The sequence below is a fragment of the Vulpes lagopus genome, chromosome 11 (assembly GCF_018345385.1).
Source record: "Vulpes lagopus strain Blue_001 chromosome 11, ASM1834538v1, whole genome shotgun sequence".
NCBI lineage: Eukaryota > Metazoa > Chordata > Mammalia > Carnivora > Canidae > Vulpes > Vulpes lagopus.
This window is the reverse complement of record NC_054834.1, coordinates 50442984-50459283: the sequence shown is the minus strand read 5'-3', so window position 1 is coordinate 50459283 and position 16300 is coordinate 50442984. Positions and strand designations below refer to the sequence as shown.

Sequence of the window (16300 nt, the reverse complement as noted above, 5' to 3'; positions counted from 1 at the left end):
ACGTAGGGACTGTTCGCAGCCATGGGACTGGATGAGATCATCTGGAGGAAAGTGAAGTGTGAGAAGAGGCCAGTCTGAGTCCTTGGTCAGGACATGGTTCGCTGTCAAGCAAAGAGGAAGAGGCCAGCAAAGAGATCCAGAAGGGTGTCCAGAAGAATGTGGTGTCCTAAGAGCCAAGGAAAAAAACTGTGTTCAAAAGAAGGTGAAGGTATTAACAGTGACATTCAAACATCTATAGATTTGTGGGGGAAATTTTATGAGAAATCTTATAGAAAAAATTCTTCCTTAAAGATATATTTTTCTTTTACTTCCAATATACTATAATATACAGAATATTCTACTTATGATGGTGTTATCACCTGTTCATATAGAATTTTTATTCAATTTTTTTGACCCAACTCATGATAGAAAGTCTGAACATAAGAGATAAAAATCAAAGCATTGTTGATTTGAAAAAAAAAAACTTTCTCAAAGGTTATCAGAACAGACTGAAAAGCAAGTCATAAGTCAGTTCTGAAAGGATGTGATATATCCCTTAACCACCTGCACATACTGTTACACCTTCATCTGCATCACTTCCAAATTGTATACATCCCTTGAAAGTAGAATACTTAGGGCTGATTAATGAGATTTACACTTCGTTTTAATCTTTAAAATAACTATTTTTAAAGAAAACAATTTGTCCTTGTGAAAAAATAATCAGACTATATAAAAAATCTATAAAAGAGAAAGTAAAAAACTCAGATAATTACTGTTTTATAATGTAGTCTTTTGTATTTTTATTTTTACACATCTCTATAGTTAAGACTTAGTTAATCTTATAATTTTTTTTAAGAGACCGAACGAGCAACACGGGGACGGTAAGGAGGTGGTGGGCAGTGAGAGGGGGAGAGAGAGATTCTTTAAGTAGGCTCCATGCTCTGCACCTGATGTGATGGGGCTGAATCTCATGTCCCTAAGATCATAACCTGAGTTAAAATCAAAAGTTGGGTGTTTAACCTACTCACTGAGCCACCCAGGCACCCCTAAGATAAATTTTTAATAATGGGATTGTAAGCATCAAAGGGTTATCTATTTTTAAGGCTTTTTACATAAATGTCAAACTGTCCCCCAGAAATGCTGTGCTCACCTAACATTTCTACAGTTAATATCTGAAGTTAATATGGTGTTTGGCATTCTTTATAATCTTTGCATATTTGTAAAAGGAAAATTTGTATTTTTTAGATTTATATTCTTTGTTAAGTTTTACATTTTTACGTGCTAGTTGACCATTGTTCTGTGTTTTTGAATTGTCTGTTCATGTTTCTGGCCCATGTTCTCTTATATTTTCTCTTGTATTTTTGTCTTTCTTTTTAAAGCTCTTTATGTATTAAAAATAGTAAACAGTGGTGTCATAAATATTTTTCTCAGTATATCTTAAACTTTATGACTTTTAAAAAACTTTATATGACTTTTTTTTGCCATGCTGAATTTGAAACTTCTCTGCATGGGCTTAAACTATTTATGTGGTCGTGGTCCAGTTCATTGTTTTGACCTCTATGTGGTTGAAAAATAGTATATGTTATGAGATGAAAAATCAAGGCGCAGAAGGAACAAACCTATTTAACTTCACTAAATAATACACTTATTACTCTATACTAAAGACATAATTTTTAGCAGGTAAGATTTGTATTGTGAATACAGATGACAAAAGAAAATTCATCTTTTACTAAACGGATAGCTTGTCATTTGCTATTTATATATGTACCCTCATTCAGATACTTAAATAAATAGGAAATTTAGTCAATTTCAGGAATTTCATGTTAGAACAACAGCATTTCTAAATAGGTTAGGTCATAACTTCTAAAGTCCTGAAATAGGAACCAACAAGTTTGGGCCACTCGGTGGGCTTTTCAGCTTAATTTCCCCCCTTGGAACAAGAGCTTGGAGTGGAATGGTCTCTCTGTGGAGATGACACCTGAAGGTGCTTACTTGCGCAACTGATGATCAGGATGTTCTTGTGACAAGTGTAGTTTATTGGCACTTTGTCCCCTGCTTCTTCACTGCTGGAATGTCTTGTTCTTTATCTTAAATTTCAGAAGAGACAGAATAGTAAAGGTGCTCACTTTGCACATTCTAAATCAAAGAAGGTGTGTTGAGTTGTGTTTCATTGTCATTTTATTTGTTTAATCTCTAGAATTCATCCTCATGGGTACTGTATAACATGGCTTCATTTTATTGGAGAATAAAGAATGAGCCATATCAAGTAGTGGAATGTGCCATGAGAGCACTTCACTTTTCTTCCAGGTAAGATTTCTCCCTTTCTGGACTTCTGATTCTCCACATAAGAAAGTGATATGAAGAAGCATTGTGTTGTACTTAGACTCTCCTCTATCCCTGTTGAAAGAATTTAGTCCCATCACCAAAAAATGGCAGATGTCAAAGAGTTTACAGTGATAATAGCATAATATTCTTCTGATTTCCATTAAGGAAAGGATATATAATGTAGACGCCCTCTGATTCACTTGAGACTTAAATATAAGGACCTTGCCTGGAGGAATTAGCATAAATTAAATTTTTCTCAAAGCAAATAATGAGCCCATTTAGGGCTCATTTTAAAGTCATAAAATGCCTGCCAGACCTTATTTTTGTGGCAAAATTTGTAGTTATCAGATTGAATAAGCAGCATCAGTTATAAAAATGTAACGGTATGATTTTCTTAACTTATTTTTTCCATCTGTCAGTACACTCAAACTTATTTTTCTAAGTTCAATAACTTCAAATGTAATTTTCCCTTGTCAAATAGTTACACAGAATCATGGAGCACGTGCTTTTCTCCTGACATCTAATTGGTGCCTCTCCTTCTCTTTTAGGCACAATAAAGACATTGCCCTGGTCAACTTGGCAAATGTTCTGCACAGAGCGCACTTCTCTGCAGATGCTGCTGTAGTGGTCCACGCAGCTCTGGACGACAGTGACTTCTTCACCAGCTATTACACTTTGGGAAATATATATGCAGTAAATACAACTTTTTGTTTTCATAAGCCAGACCAGTTGCTATTTTCCTTTCTTTTTAAAAAATTTTATTTTCAATTAAAAAATGCCTTTTTTCCCTTCCTCTTTTGGTCTGAACAAGGAAAAGGGAATGGAAATGAAATGATGAGGGGGAAAATACCTTAACACAATAATATAGCCTAATTGTCCTAGCCTCTTGAGAAAAAAGAAAAATAATTAAATTGATAGGAGTCTTAAATTCGTGCAGAGTACACCTCTTAAGATAACAATATTTTCTAGTTAAGCGATCTTATAGTATATCTTATGTGGTGGAATTGGGCACTGATCAAAAATAATGTTCACTGTAGAATGAGATATAAATATGGTCTTGTAAGCCATTAGGGGGTTTGGACGATCCAACCACGCCGTGGCTAACGTTTTTTTCTCTTATGTGTGTGTATGTGTGTGTGTTTGTTTTTGTCTCTTCAGATGCTGGGAGAGTATAACCACTCAGTGCTCTGTTATGACCATGCTTTGCAGGCCAAACCTGGGTTTGAGCAAGCTATAAAGAGGAAGCATGCTGTCCTATGTCAGCAGAAACTCGAGCAGAAATTGGAAGCTCAACATAGGTAATTGGGAGACAAAATTTCACTGAAGCCCTAGCACTGTAGAACCTTAGGTTAGACCTGTGTAGGTGATGTAAGTAAGTGTCAGTTGGTTCCTTAGAATTAGGAATACCTCTTTACTATGCTAATCCTATCCCTTTTCTCCAGATCCAGGAGGGTTAGCACAATTCAGAGGTTGTGTGGAGTAACCTTTTAATAGTATGAATTCCAGAACTAGAGCATGTTTGCAGGAAACTCTGTCATTTAGGTCTTTACGCTTTGACCATGGATTACTTTAGTAAGTTGGGGTGGGTGTACTGCCTGGTACTCAGTAATTCCGTTACGTTTTAATTTCCATATAATACATTGTTGGTAAAATCACTTCTACATGCTGTAGTTGATCTTTCTCCCCTTTAGCTGCTAGGGTTGGACTAATGTTATATTAGTTAAGTAACATTGAGAAACATTTGGCCCATATTTTAATCAGATTTCTGTAAATTGCACAGTGATGAAGTTCTGTTGAACTTCATCCTTATAGTATATTTAATAAAAAAAATGTATTTGATTCCATAAATAGCAGGGGTAGTTAGGAAACTTCACATAACTCACAGTGAATTATTCTTCTCTTATGGAATTAGCCTCAGTGTTTTGAGGCAACTTTGATTAGTAAAGAATTAAATGGAGATTTGAAACTCACTAAACTATTGCATTTGCTTATTTTCCAATCAAGTTAAAGCATAATGTGAAAAGGAAGGAATGACTGCTTACTTGTTTATGCCTGGCTTCTGTTACACCTGATCAGAACTTGGCCTGGCTGAGCAAATTGGTTTTTACATCATCTGTACAGCTCCTAAATTTCCATATGTTACAATGTAATAGGACGAAAGGATTTTGTGACTATATATAATCAGGCAGCTGATTTACTGATAGCAGGTGGTAGAGAATATTTCTTTCTAAGCTAGCTTTCTGTGGTTTCTCCCCAAATCCACAAACCCAAGGAGCAAGGTACTTTTGGCCCTTTCTCTTAACCTTGTCTTTACGTAGAATCAAAAGAAATGATGAAAAGGTGGCTTTGAATATTAGTGGAACTAACACAGACTTTGTGAAGGGAAGTAGTTGTTGAATATGTAAAGATTTATAGTATGTTGCTATGTATCTTTTGGGTACCTGACCAGTCCAACACAGCATTTAATATCAAGATAGTCATATATATAAGGGAAGAATTTTGCATCCATCTTTTTGCCTCTAAGTTTTAACAAAACAATAGATTTCTTTTGCCCCATTATTTTTAAATTTGTGTTGTATGTTAAAAGGAAAAAATCACAATTATTGCTAAGGACCAGAAAATGTATGCAGTAAGTTGGGTTTAAAAATTCAGTTTTAAAGCTCTATAACTTTTTCCTGGTGTTAAAAATGTTAAGATCCCTCCAGCGAACACTGAATGAGTTGAAAGAATACCAAAAACAGCATGACCACTACCTGAGACAGCAGGAGATCCTAGAAAAACATAAGCTGATTCAGGAGGAACAAATCTTAAGAAATATCATCCATGAGACACAGATGGCAAAAGAGGCACAATTAGGTAAGTATTGATTGCAAATAATTAAAGACGGGTTAGGAAGTTCACTTCTAGCATGCTCTGCTTTCATAACTTTTGTGTAGCCCTAAAGCAGTATAAAGTTATGTTTTTGATTTCCCTCGGTCTTAAAATTGAGTTATCATAGCAGGTAAACCAGCAGGCCTGGGGAGCTTGTTTGATCTCTAGCTTTTTCTTAATTCACTTTTTTTTTTTTTTCTTAATTCACATTTTAAAGTAAAAATTAAATCTTTTAGATCCTAAGAGTTCTTTTTTTTTAATCTTTTTTTTTTTAATATTTTATTTATTGATTCATGAGCGAGAGAGGGAGGGAGGCAGAGAGACAGAGATACAGGCCCAGGGAGAAGCAGGCTCCATGCAGGGAGCCTGATGTGGGACTCGATCCTGGGTCTCCAAGATCACACCCTGGGCTGAAGGTGGTGCTAAACCGCTGAGCCACCAGGGCTGACCAGATCCTAGAGTTCTTAACTACAGTTGTTCGGCCTGCTTTGATTTAGTATATATGCCATTCTCCTGGAGATTTTGTTAAAATGCAGATTCGGATCAGTAGGTCTGAGGTAGTAGGACCTGAGATTATATAGTTCTAACAGGCTCCTGTTTAATGTCTGTTGCTGCTGGTCTGAAAACACAATGTGAGTAACATGGCCTTACACCAAGTAAACAAGCCAGACACACCCTAGAAACAAAGCAACCACACTGTCAAGCCAACACTGGCAGTAAGGCTGACTCTCTTATTTTTCTTGCTCCCTTAAAAAACAAATATTTTATTTTAGAAGTAAGATTTTAGGCTAGAATTTGTCTCAAGCAGGAATTCTTAACCTAGGTCAATAGATTAGTTTCAGGCTGATTCCAAAGTTACCTGCAAGTAATATGTATGTGCACAATTTTTTTTCTGGAAGAGGGCATTTAGCTTTTATTAAAATCTTTTAGGGTCCATGACTTAGAAATAGAACCATTGTCCAAGGGCACTTGAGTTGGCAGGATATCAGTGACTTGGTTATATCCAGAATGTTTCATTTCTGATAAAACCCTAAGGGAGCCGATCTAACAGCTGACACCAAATAATAAATTAATAGAATCCTTTATATTATATACTTCTCCTTTGATAAATATATTGATCTAGAAGGCCTCTTAAATCTTTGAGCCTTAGCTGTGAACATTTAAAGTCCATTTACAATCTACCTAACAGGCATTCTTGGCTGTTTTGAGTGTAAAGCGTATGTTCAATTCCTGGGGTTATTTACTTCTTGCTCTGTACTACCCTACAACCAGAATATACTTACAGGAAGATATTTTGGTGATTTAGTGAACCCCCTTTGTTTTTTATAGGTGGAGAAATGGAGGCTTCTTTAAAATGATTTAATTTAGCTAACCATTAATGAATGTCGTCCCTGCCGCCACCCTTCTCCCCCTCTCCCCCTACCTCATGAAGGCTCTCTGCCAGGCTCTGAAACTAAATGACTCAGACCAAAGAAATCGTGTTGGCAGTGCTGTCCTTTCCCAACAATTCTAATTTTCCTTATTCCAGGAAATCATCAGATATGTCGTCTGGTCAACCAGCAGCATAGTTTACATTGCCAATGGGACCAACCTGTGCGCTACCATCGTGGAGATATTTTTGAAAATGTGGATTACGTTCAGGTCTTTTTCTTGGTCTCTTCTAGTTCTTATAACTTTGCATCTAAGAGTAATATTGCTTTTCCCTCCTTGATTCCTTGTATATTTGATCCCCAAAATTTGTAACTAATTTAAGGTTTTGAGTATGTTTGTGAAGTCAGATTTCGTATAGCACTCAGTTACTTCATGCATGACATTTCTAGTTCCCCCAAGAACTAGCTGCATATGTCTTTGTTTCTTTTCTCCTTTACCATAAGAGCTAGCTTGGGCTGTTACTAGTATTTAACTCAAAGCCTTCCTCTCCCTTTTAACTTATTAGAGTAACACTAGCAATTCAAAATTTAGGAAAGAGTAGCCATGTTCTTTCCTGAAGTCATCAGTCCAATTATGTTGCTTCAACTGAAAACATTAACAAAATGATCATGATCAATGGATAATTTTTATTAAGCACTACTGCTCTGAGCCAAGGGTGTTTTCTCTTTCTGTCTCTGTGTATACCCATACATATACAACGTGTACATATACATATATTTGCATGCAGTCATAAACACACACATACAATCCTAGCCCAAACAATTGGGAAGAAATAATACGTATTTATAATGATACCAGATAGTATCTAAGTGGTGCTGATATAAATAGTAAGCACAACCAGAGTTCCAAATATCATCCAAAAGGATGTTGGAAATAAAGTAAAGTAACAATATTTTTTTTTATTTATTTTTAACAATATTTTCTATTTTCAATAGAAAATAGCCTTCTATTGAAACCTATCACGTCTTTAATCATAGATACTGGAATTTCCAGAGCTAAGTAGTTAAAATAATTACTAGGTCAGAACAGGTTTTGTAGCAGGACAAACCATGAAGAATTAGTACTCTTTATTCTGAAAAAAAAACCAGACCTCATTGAGAAAAAGAAGCAAAAATTAGGAGGACATTGAGGGGGAAAGTAGTAATAGGGACCATAAGCTTCCCATGATTTTTGTCAACTAGGAATATCCCATGTTTAGTTTTCAAACACAGTAAAAGGAGATCAGACTTCTAGCTCTGAGATTATAGCTCCCTGTCTTTTATCCAAGCATTATTTTAAGGGGAAAAAAAAGGAATAATATTTTTAAATGATACAGACTGAAACCAAGGTAACGCCTGGATATCATGATGATCTCTAGAGAGACCATGGAAGACTCCCCTGTACCAGGGTAACTTTAATATTATATATCCTCCATAAATTGCATCTCTGCTATATATTCAAAGAATCCATTCTTTTCTACTTCCTCCCATCTAACAAAGTTTTAGAAATACACAGGAATTGTGGTATCCCCGAAACAGTATCCAATATTGATTTACCTTCGTTTGGAGGAAGGCTAGATTTATATTTGGAGTTGGTTGTCTAATAGTTATAGTACCTGAAACATAGCTATATTAAACTCCTGAAAGCCCTTTCTCAAATTTCCCTGCTTCTACCACAGCACATTAATTCTATAGAGTAGCGATCACTTTAGTCTAGATAGGGGAAGGGAATAATGAGTCAAACCTCTTGGATAATCACCTCATCTTTAAACCTAAAAGAGACTAAATCACCGAAAGGAAGTAAGGGGCATTAAAAAAGTAAAGAAGAGGGGGAAATCCATAGCATTTTTCTCGTACTCCAGTGGCACACTTGACTGACGGTTGCTAACTGTGTATTTTCTGAGAGAATAGGGTTGGGGCCTAGTTCTGAAAATGCAAAGATCTGATTGCTTTATTACTGACTTTCAGATTTCCTACTGGGTTTGAGTATTCACTGATGTTTTGGGTTGGGTTAACTCTTAGTCACAACTTCTTTTCTGCTTCCAATTTGATTAAACTTGTCTTTTCATTTTCTAGTTTGGTGAGGATTCATCAACCTCCAGTATGATGTCTGTGAATTTTGATGTCCAGGCAAATCAGAGTGATATCAGTGATTTGGTCAAGTCTTCTCCCGTAGCCCATTCCATTCTCTGGATCTGGGGCAGGGATTCTGATGCATATAGGGTAAGTGAATAGAGGATGATGAGGGAGTTTTCTCAGACAAGATTTCTGAAGGTAGTGGCCCTCACTTTCATTGATTAATATGGCTCACCTTTTGGCTTAATTCAGCAGACACTTAAACTTCTATTAAACAGAAGTCATTCTGCCAGATAGTAGATTAGCAAGACACAGGATCTGCCTTGAGGTCTTCTTCCCAATCAAGTGGGGCATATAGACACTGATTTTAGTCCAGAACTTTGAGCTCTGAGTATAATTACCAACCCTAGAAAGTTTCTAAACTTGACCTAAGTATATGCTTGAACAACATGAGGGCTAGAGGAGCCAACCCCCCATGTAGTCAGAAATCTGCATATAACTTTTGATTCCCCAAAAGCATAACTACTAATAGCCTACTGTTGACTGAATCCTTAACTGAGAACATAAACGATAGGTGAACACATATTTTTTATGTTATAGGTATTATGTACTGTGTTCTCAGAATAAAGGAAGCTAGACAAAAGAAAATGTTATTAAGAAAGTCATAGGAGGGGATCCCTGGGTGGCTCAGCGGTTTGGCACCTGCCTTCGGCCCAGGGCCTGATCCTGAAGACCCGGGATCGAGTCCCACATCAGGCTTCCTGCATGGAGCCTGCTTCTCCTCTGTGTCTCTGCCTCTCTCTCTGTGTCTCTCATGAAAAATAAATTAAATCTTTAAAAAAAAGAAATCATGAGGAAGAAAAAACTCATTTATAATACTACACTGTATTTATCAAAGAAATCCACGTGTGAGTGGACCTGCATAGTTCAATGCTGTACTGTTCACGGGTCAGCTATATTTCACTTTTTAATCACCATTCTTTTATTGAGCCCCCATCTGTGTGTCAGGGTGGTGCTGTGAAAATAGTACGCAAGCTTTTTGCTGGAGCTTACATTCTATCAGATGATACAGATAATAAGTTAATAAATATGTATTTCTTTTTTTTTTTAAGATTTTATTTATCAGAGAGCGAGCTCAAACAGGGTGTGGCAGAGGGAGAGAATGTTAGGCTTGATCCCAGGACCCTGCTGGAATCATGACCTGAACCAAAGGCAGATGGTTAACTGAGTTACTACCCAGCTGCCCCAATAAATATGTGTTTCTGAGCTAGCTAAGAAATAATTGTATGTCAGCCCATGGGGATACCATGTATTTTTTATTTAGTTTTAAATTTTCAGAATTTAATTGAGTTTTGTTCTAACAATTAATATAGCCACTTAGATTTAATTCTATGTAATATAAATTCCCAAAGTTTGATAGCTTCAAGATTTAAGTTTAGTAAGCCTTTGATGTGTGTTACTTATGTTTAAAAAAATGAACATTTTGGGGCACCTGAGTGGCTTAGTGGTTGAGCATCTGCCTTTGGCTCAGGACATGATGCCGGGGTCCCAAGGTCCTGGGATCGAGTCCCACATCAGGCTTCCCACAAGGAGCCTGCTTCTCCCTCTGCCTGTGTCTCTGCCTCTCTTTCTATGTCTCTCATGAATAAATAAAATCTTTTTTTTAGAAAATGAACATTTTACAAATCAAAACATTTGATAAACTTTGACATTGGCAAAGAAAAGCTCTTAGTTCAGGGAAAAGTAATTTTCTGTGCCAGTTTTATAAGCTTATGTATGCTTTCAGGTATAAATCAGAAACTCTCCCTCAAATTGGCTTAAAAGAAAATATGCTTCATACTAGGAAGTCCAGAGATCAGAGCAAACTTTGGGTTTGGTTGACTCGGTGCATCAGTGATGTCATCAGTGACCCATTTCTTTCCTTTTCTTCAATTTGCCATCCATAGTATTGGTTTTATCCTAAAGCTTGTCTTCCTCATGGTCATGAGGTGACAGCCAGCAGCAGCTGGAGCACCATGTTCTTTGTTGCTATGTGGCATAAGAGACTAAGACTGACTCTTTCCCAGAAGCCTCAAGCAAGCCTTTCCTTATATCTCACTGTATTTAGCCAACTTAGGCCTTCCCGGCCTTGATCCAGTCTATGGTAAAGCAGGTAGAATTACTGACTTCGACTAATACTCTTCAGTAGAAGGAATATTCTAGAGTCTACCACAGTGTCTACGTTATCTTAAAATACTACATTGTTCAGTTATGCTAGTATATTTATATTTAAAAGTTTATTTAGCATGTTGAAATATTGAATCCAAAGAAATTTATGAGACACTTTCTCTCTTTATTAGGACAAACAGCATATTCTTTGGCCTAAAAGAACAGATTGTGCAGAAAGCTATCCTAGAGTCCCTATTGGCGGGGAACTGCCAACGTATTTTCTGCCTCCGGAAAACAAAGGACTCAGGCAAGTGCTGATGGATTTGGCAAAGCACTTGATTCTGCATGATTGTCATCTGGCAGTTCTTTGAGAGCACCAGCCTTGGACTTGAAAGGTTAAGTCTTTATCTTGAAATCACCCAAACTTTGAAAATATGAATCTTGTTCCTTTTTCTTGTGCCAGGATCCACGAACTCAACAGTGATGATTATTCTTCAGAAGAAGAGGCCCAAACCCCTGACTGTTCCATAACTGACTTCAGAAAAAGCCAGACTCTGTCCTACTTAGTCAAAGAATTAGAGGTCCGCATGGATCTGAAAGCCAAAATGCCAGATGACCATGCACGAAAAGTAAGGCTCACTTAGGCTGGTGTTTATTGCCGTCCATTCTGGGTGACTTCACAAGCCTCTTAGGTGGAACAAAAAATTGATAGAAGGCAATTGTTGAACTTGAAGTTTCTAAAACCAAGGATAGAGCTAAAGAATTGGTGGAATCATTAAGACATTCATGCTATCGAAGGAGTGCCAGGAACGTGTGCTTCAGGGCTGCTGTTTAAGCAGACCACCTGAGCACTCTCTAAGAGCGCTACAGAGATGAGCAACACATAATGGAGGCCATTCTGAGCACTTCAGTTTAGCTTTGCATCCTCCAAGCCTCCAGGATTTTGTATAAATCAAACCTTGAAGATTCTCTTTCTGACCTTACCAACCCCACTTTGGCCTTGTATAAGGTCCTTGGAAATTTATTACTGACTAGAAATTCTACGTTGGATACAATTCTACAGATGCAAATGAAAAAATTACTTTTTTGCAGGGAAAACAAACCATCACAACCATCTTTTTAAAAACTTAATTTTAAAACTCTCAACAGTTACTATTACAGTTAACAAACATTTACTGAGGCAAAAAATGTTAAGTGCCAGGCACTGTTTGGAATGCTAGGAAAGATAAATAGACCATGATCCCTACCTTAGAGTTGCTCACAGTTATACACATGTTGTTAGAATATAGAGTAATTAAGGATCTGGTGCTTTTCCAGCTAGGAATGATAGAAGATTTCTGTTCATCAGGTATTACATGCTGTTGTCTTCTGGATAATTTCTCATTTAATTTCGGATACTTAGGTTGACTTTAATGGGATATGGTATATTTCCTTAATAGTAGTATATGTGGTATATATCTTTTAACATGTTTTATTTAATTTTTTTATTTAAATTCAATTTGCCAACGTATAGTACAACACCCAGTGCTCATCCTTAACATGTTTTAGTTAAAGGAAACTAGGGCATTCATGCAAGCAGGTCAACACCTGTTGGTATGTTGATGACCTCACATATTATATATATTGATGACTATAAATACCTATTCAAATTAGGTGTTCCCAGGGAGCTCAAGTAAAGACTGCTATCTATAGAATTCTTTCAAATGTCTTCCCTACTATTTTCAATTGAGTCAGTATTCCTTTTGATGTTTTCAGATTTTACTTTCCCGTATTAATAACTATACTATCCCAGAAGAAGAAATTGGGTCATTCTTATTTCACGCTATTAATAAGGTAAGACACCTACTTTAGACATCTGAAATTTAAATGCTTAGTAATTGTAATAAAAAGTTAAAATGCATGCATTAAAAATCCTCGTTAGAACTAGTACCATATTCTTGTATTAATTGGAGGTATTTTGGGTTTTTCAGCCAAATGCCCCCGTCTGGCTGATACTCAATGAAGCTGGACTCTACTGGAGAGCAGTAGGAAACAGTACTTTTGCTATTGCTTGTCTTCAGAGGGCTTTGAATTTGGCTCCACTTCAATACCAAGACATTCCTCTTGTGAACTTGGCCAACCTTTTGATTCACTATGGCCTCCATCTTGATGCCACTAAGCTACTACTTCAAGCTTTGGCCATTAATAGCTCTGAGGTGAGGTTTTATGTTTCTTTGTAGTTCCATGTACTATGTGGGGGTAACTCTAATTCAGGGTACAATTTTATTTTTCTGGGGAAGGCATAAAAAAAACTCATGAAAAAATCTCATTTTTATCAGAGTAGAGTTTACATAATTTGAGATGGCATAAAACAGATTTTGTTTTGTCTTATTTTTGATGTGTTTATTTTTTTATATTGATTTATTTTGTGCAAATGTAGAATCATGCTGATCATATTTTTCTATCTTCCCTTTTTTACTCCTGGGTATGTCTTAGGCATATTTAATTTATTTCTTTAAAATTTTAATTCCACTGTAGTTAACATAGAGTGTTATATTAGTTGCAGGTGTACAACTATAGTTGTATAGAATAGTATAGTGTCTCAGCACTTCCATACATCACCCAGGTACTCATCACAACAAGTGCACTCCTTAATATCCCCATCTGCTGTTTTCACCCATCCCTCCGACCACCTCCTCATCTGGTAACCATCAGTTTGTTCTCTATAGCTAAGAGTCTGTTTCGTGGCTTCTCTCTCTTTTTTTCCTTTGCTTGTTTTGTTTCTTAAATTCCACGTATGAGTAAAATCGTATGGTATTTGTCTTTCTCTAACTTATTTCACTTAACATTATGCTCTCTAACACCATCCATGTCATTGCAAATGGCCAGATTTCATTCTTTTTGATGGCTGAATAATATTTCACTGAATATAAATACATCTTTTTTATCCATTCATCTATTGATGGGCACTTGGGCTCTTTCCATAACTGTTGTCAATAGTGCTGCTGAAAACATCAGAGTGCATGTGTCCCTTTGAATCCATGTATTTGTAGCCTCTGGATACATACCTAGTAGTACAGTTGCTGGTTCATAGGGTAGTTCTATTTTTAACTTTTTGAGCACTTCCATACTGTTCTCCAAAATGGCTGCACCAGTTTGCTTTCCCACCAACAGTGTAAGAAGGTTCCCCTTACTTCACATATTCGCCAAACATCTAGTGTTTCCTGTGTTATTGATTTTAGCTATTCTAAGGGGTGTGAGGTGGCATCTCATTGTGGTTTTGGTTTGTGTTTCCCTCGTGATGAGTGGTGTTGACCATCTTTTTATGTGTCTGTTGGCCATCTGGATGTCTTATTTGGAAAAATATATGTTCATGTCTTCTGCCCATTCTGTAATTGGGTTGTTTTTTGGGTATTGAGTTTTATCACTTCTTTATATATTTTAGATACTAATGCTTTTCGGATATGTCATCTGCAAATACCTTCTCCCATTCCATAGATTGACTTTTAGTGTTGTTGATTGTTTCCTTCACTGTGCAGAAGCTTTTTATTTTGATATAGTCACAGTAGTTTATTTTTGCTTTTATTCCCATTGCTGCAGGAGACTTATCTATAAAAATGTTGCTCTGGCTGTTGGCAGAGAAATTATTGCCTGTGTTCTCTTCTGGGAGTTTTATTTTTTCAGTTCTCACATTTAGGTCTATAATCCATTTTGAGTTTATTTTTGTGTATGATGTAAGAAAGTGGTCCGGTTTTATTATTTGCTGACTAGTTGTCGTAACACCATTTGTTGAAAGACTGTCTTTTTTTCCGTTAGATATTCTGCCCTGCTTTGTTGAAGATTAACTGACCATATAATTACAGGTTAATTTCTGGATTTCTATTATGTTTTATTTATATATATATCTGTTTTTGTGTCAGTACCATTCTATTTTGATTACTACAGTTTTGTAACATAACTTGATGTCTGGAATTGTGACGCCTCCAGCTTTGTTTTTTTTTCAAAATTGCTTTGGCCATTTAGGGTCTTTTGTAGTTCCATGTTAATCTTAGGATTTCTTTGGTTCTAGTTTTGCAGAAAATGCTATTGGTATTTTGATAGAGATTGTATTCAATGTGTAGATTGTTTTGGATAATATAGACATTGTAACAATATTTGTTTTTCTAGTTCATGAATATGGAATGTCTTTCCATTTGTTTGTGTTCTCTTCACTTTCTTTCATCAGTGTTTTATAGTTTTCAGAGCATAGGTCTTTCACCTCTTTGACTTATTCCTGGGTATCTTACTATTTTTGGTACAGTTGTAAATGGGATTGTCTTTTCAATTTCTCTTTCTGCTGCATCATTATTAGTATGTTCAAATGCAACAGATTTCTGCACATTGATTTTGTATCCTAGGACTTTACTGAATTCATTTAACAGTTCTAGTAATGTTCTAGGTGGAGTCTTTAGGCTTTTCTATATATGATATCAAATCATCTGTAAATAGTTTTACTTCTTCCTTACTGATTTAGATTCCTTTTATTTCTTTTTGTTGTTGTCTAATTGCTGAGACTAAGACTTTTAGTACCGTGTTGAATTAAAGTGGTGAGAGTAGACACCCTTGTCTTGTTCCTGATATTAGGGGAAAACTCAGTTTCTCCCCATTGAGAAAGATGTTTGCTGTGAGTTTTTTCATATGTGGCCCTTATTATGTTCAGGTTGTGTTCCCTCTAGACCTACTTTGTTGAGGACTTTTATCATGAATGGATGTCTTGCTTTATTAAATGCTTTCTCTGTGTCTATTGAAATGATCATACAGTTTTTATCCTTTCACTGATGTGATGTATCACACTGATTGGCTTGTGAATATTGAACCCCTTTGTATCTTAGGAATAAATCACACTTGATTGTGGGAAAAGATTTTTTTCATTTGTTGTTGGATTCAGTTTTTTTTGAGGATTTTTGCATGTATGTTCATCAGAAATATTAGCCTGTAGTTCTCTTTTTTGTGTCATTTCTTTATTTTAAATGAGTGAAATTGATAATTATGTGGTTAATTTATTTTTAGGAACTTATGTTTAGATAGGAATGGCATAGCTGCTAAAATATACTCTCACTTTTTTGTGTCAGTCTGAAACATCTGGTTCTTTCTTTATCCTACTCATCACAGTATGCCTGCTGCTTAATATTACACTGTTTTACAACTTTAATTTATAGATATCTTTACACCAATCAAGCCAGAACACAGTTTAAAGGTTGCATTGATAAGAATAGATAGTTGAATTAATGTTCGTGCCCCAAACCTCCCACATGCAGCCGGTGGAGTTAATCACTGCTGTGTAGTTAATTACTCTAGTTCACAGTTTCTAAGGTACAACTTCTTTTTTCAAAATTTAAAATCTCTGAAATAAGGATACATGTTACAACTGATGACATCTTAGGTTTGATGAAATACAGTTATAATAAATATACAATTAAATTGCTCTTATACCTGGTGTTTACATGTTTATAAGTTGTATGTCCAAAGAAACT

General features: G+C 36.0%; 1 protein-coding gene across 2 annotated transcripts in view; it reads left to right on the top strand.

Annotated features, from left to right (window-relative positions):
- TTC17 (tetratricopeptide repeat domain 17) overlaps positions 1 to 16300 on the top strand; it is a 115945-nt gene that overhangs the window by 31046 nt on the left and 68599 nt on the right. For both annotated transcript variants that reach the window (XM_041722570.1, XM_041722569.1), the window contains exons 6-15: positions 2177 to 2286; positions 2853 to 2997; positions 3463 to 3602; positions 5000 to 5160; positions 6704 to 6816; positions 8661 to 8807; positions 11000 to 11115; positions 11272 to 11437; positions 12564 to 12641; positions 12779 to 13003. In XM_041722570.1, coding sequence (XP_041578504.1) covers positions 2177 to 2286; positions 2853 to 2997; positions 3463 to 3602; positions 5000 to 5160; positions 6704 to 6816; positions 8661 to 8807; positions 11000 to 11115; positions 11272 to 11437; positions 12564 to 12641; positions 12779 to 13003 — 1401 coding nt within the window. The remainder of the gene's footprint in view (positions 1 to 2176; positions 2287 to 2852; positions 2998 to 3462; positions 3603 to 4999; positions 5161 to 6703; positions 6817 to 8660; positions 8808 to 10999; positions 11116 to 11271; positions 11438 to 12563; positions 12642 to 12778; positions 13004 to 16300) is intronic.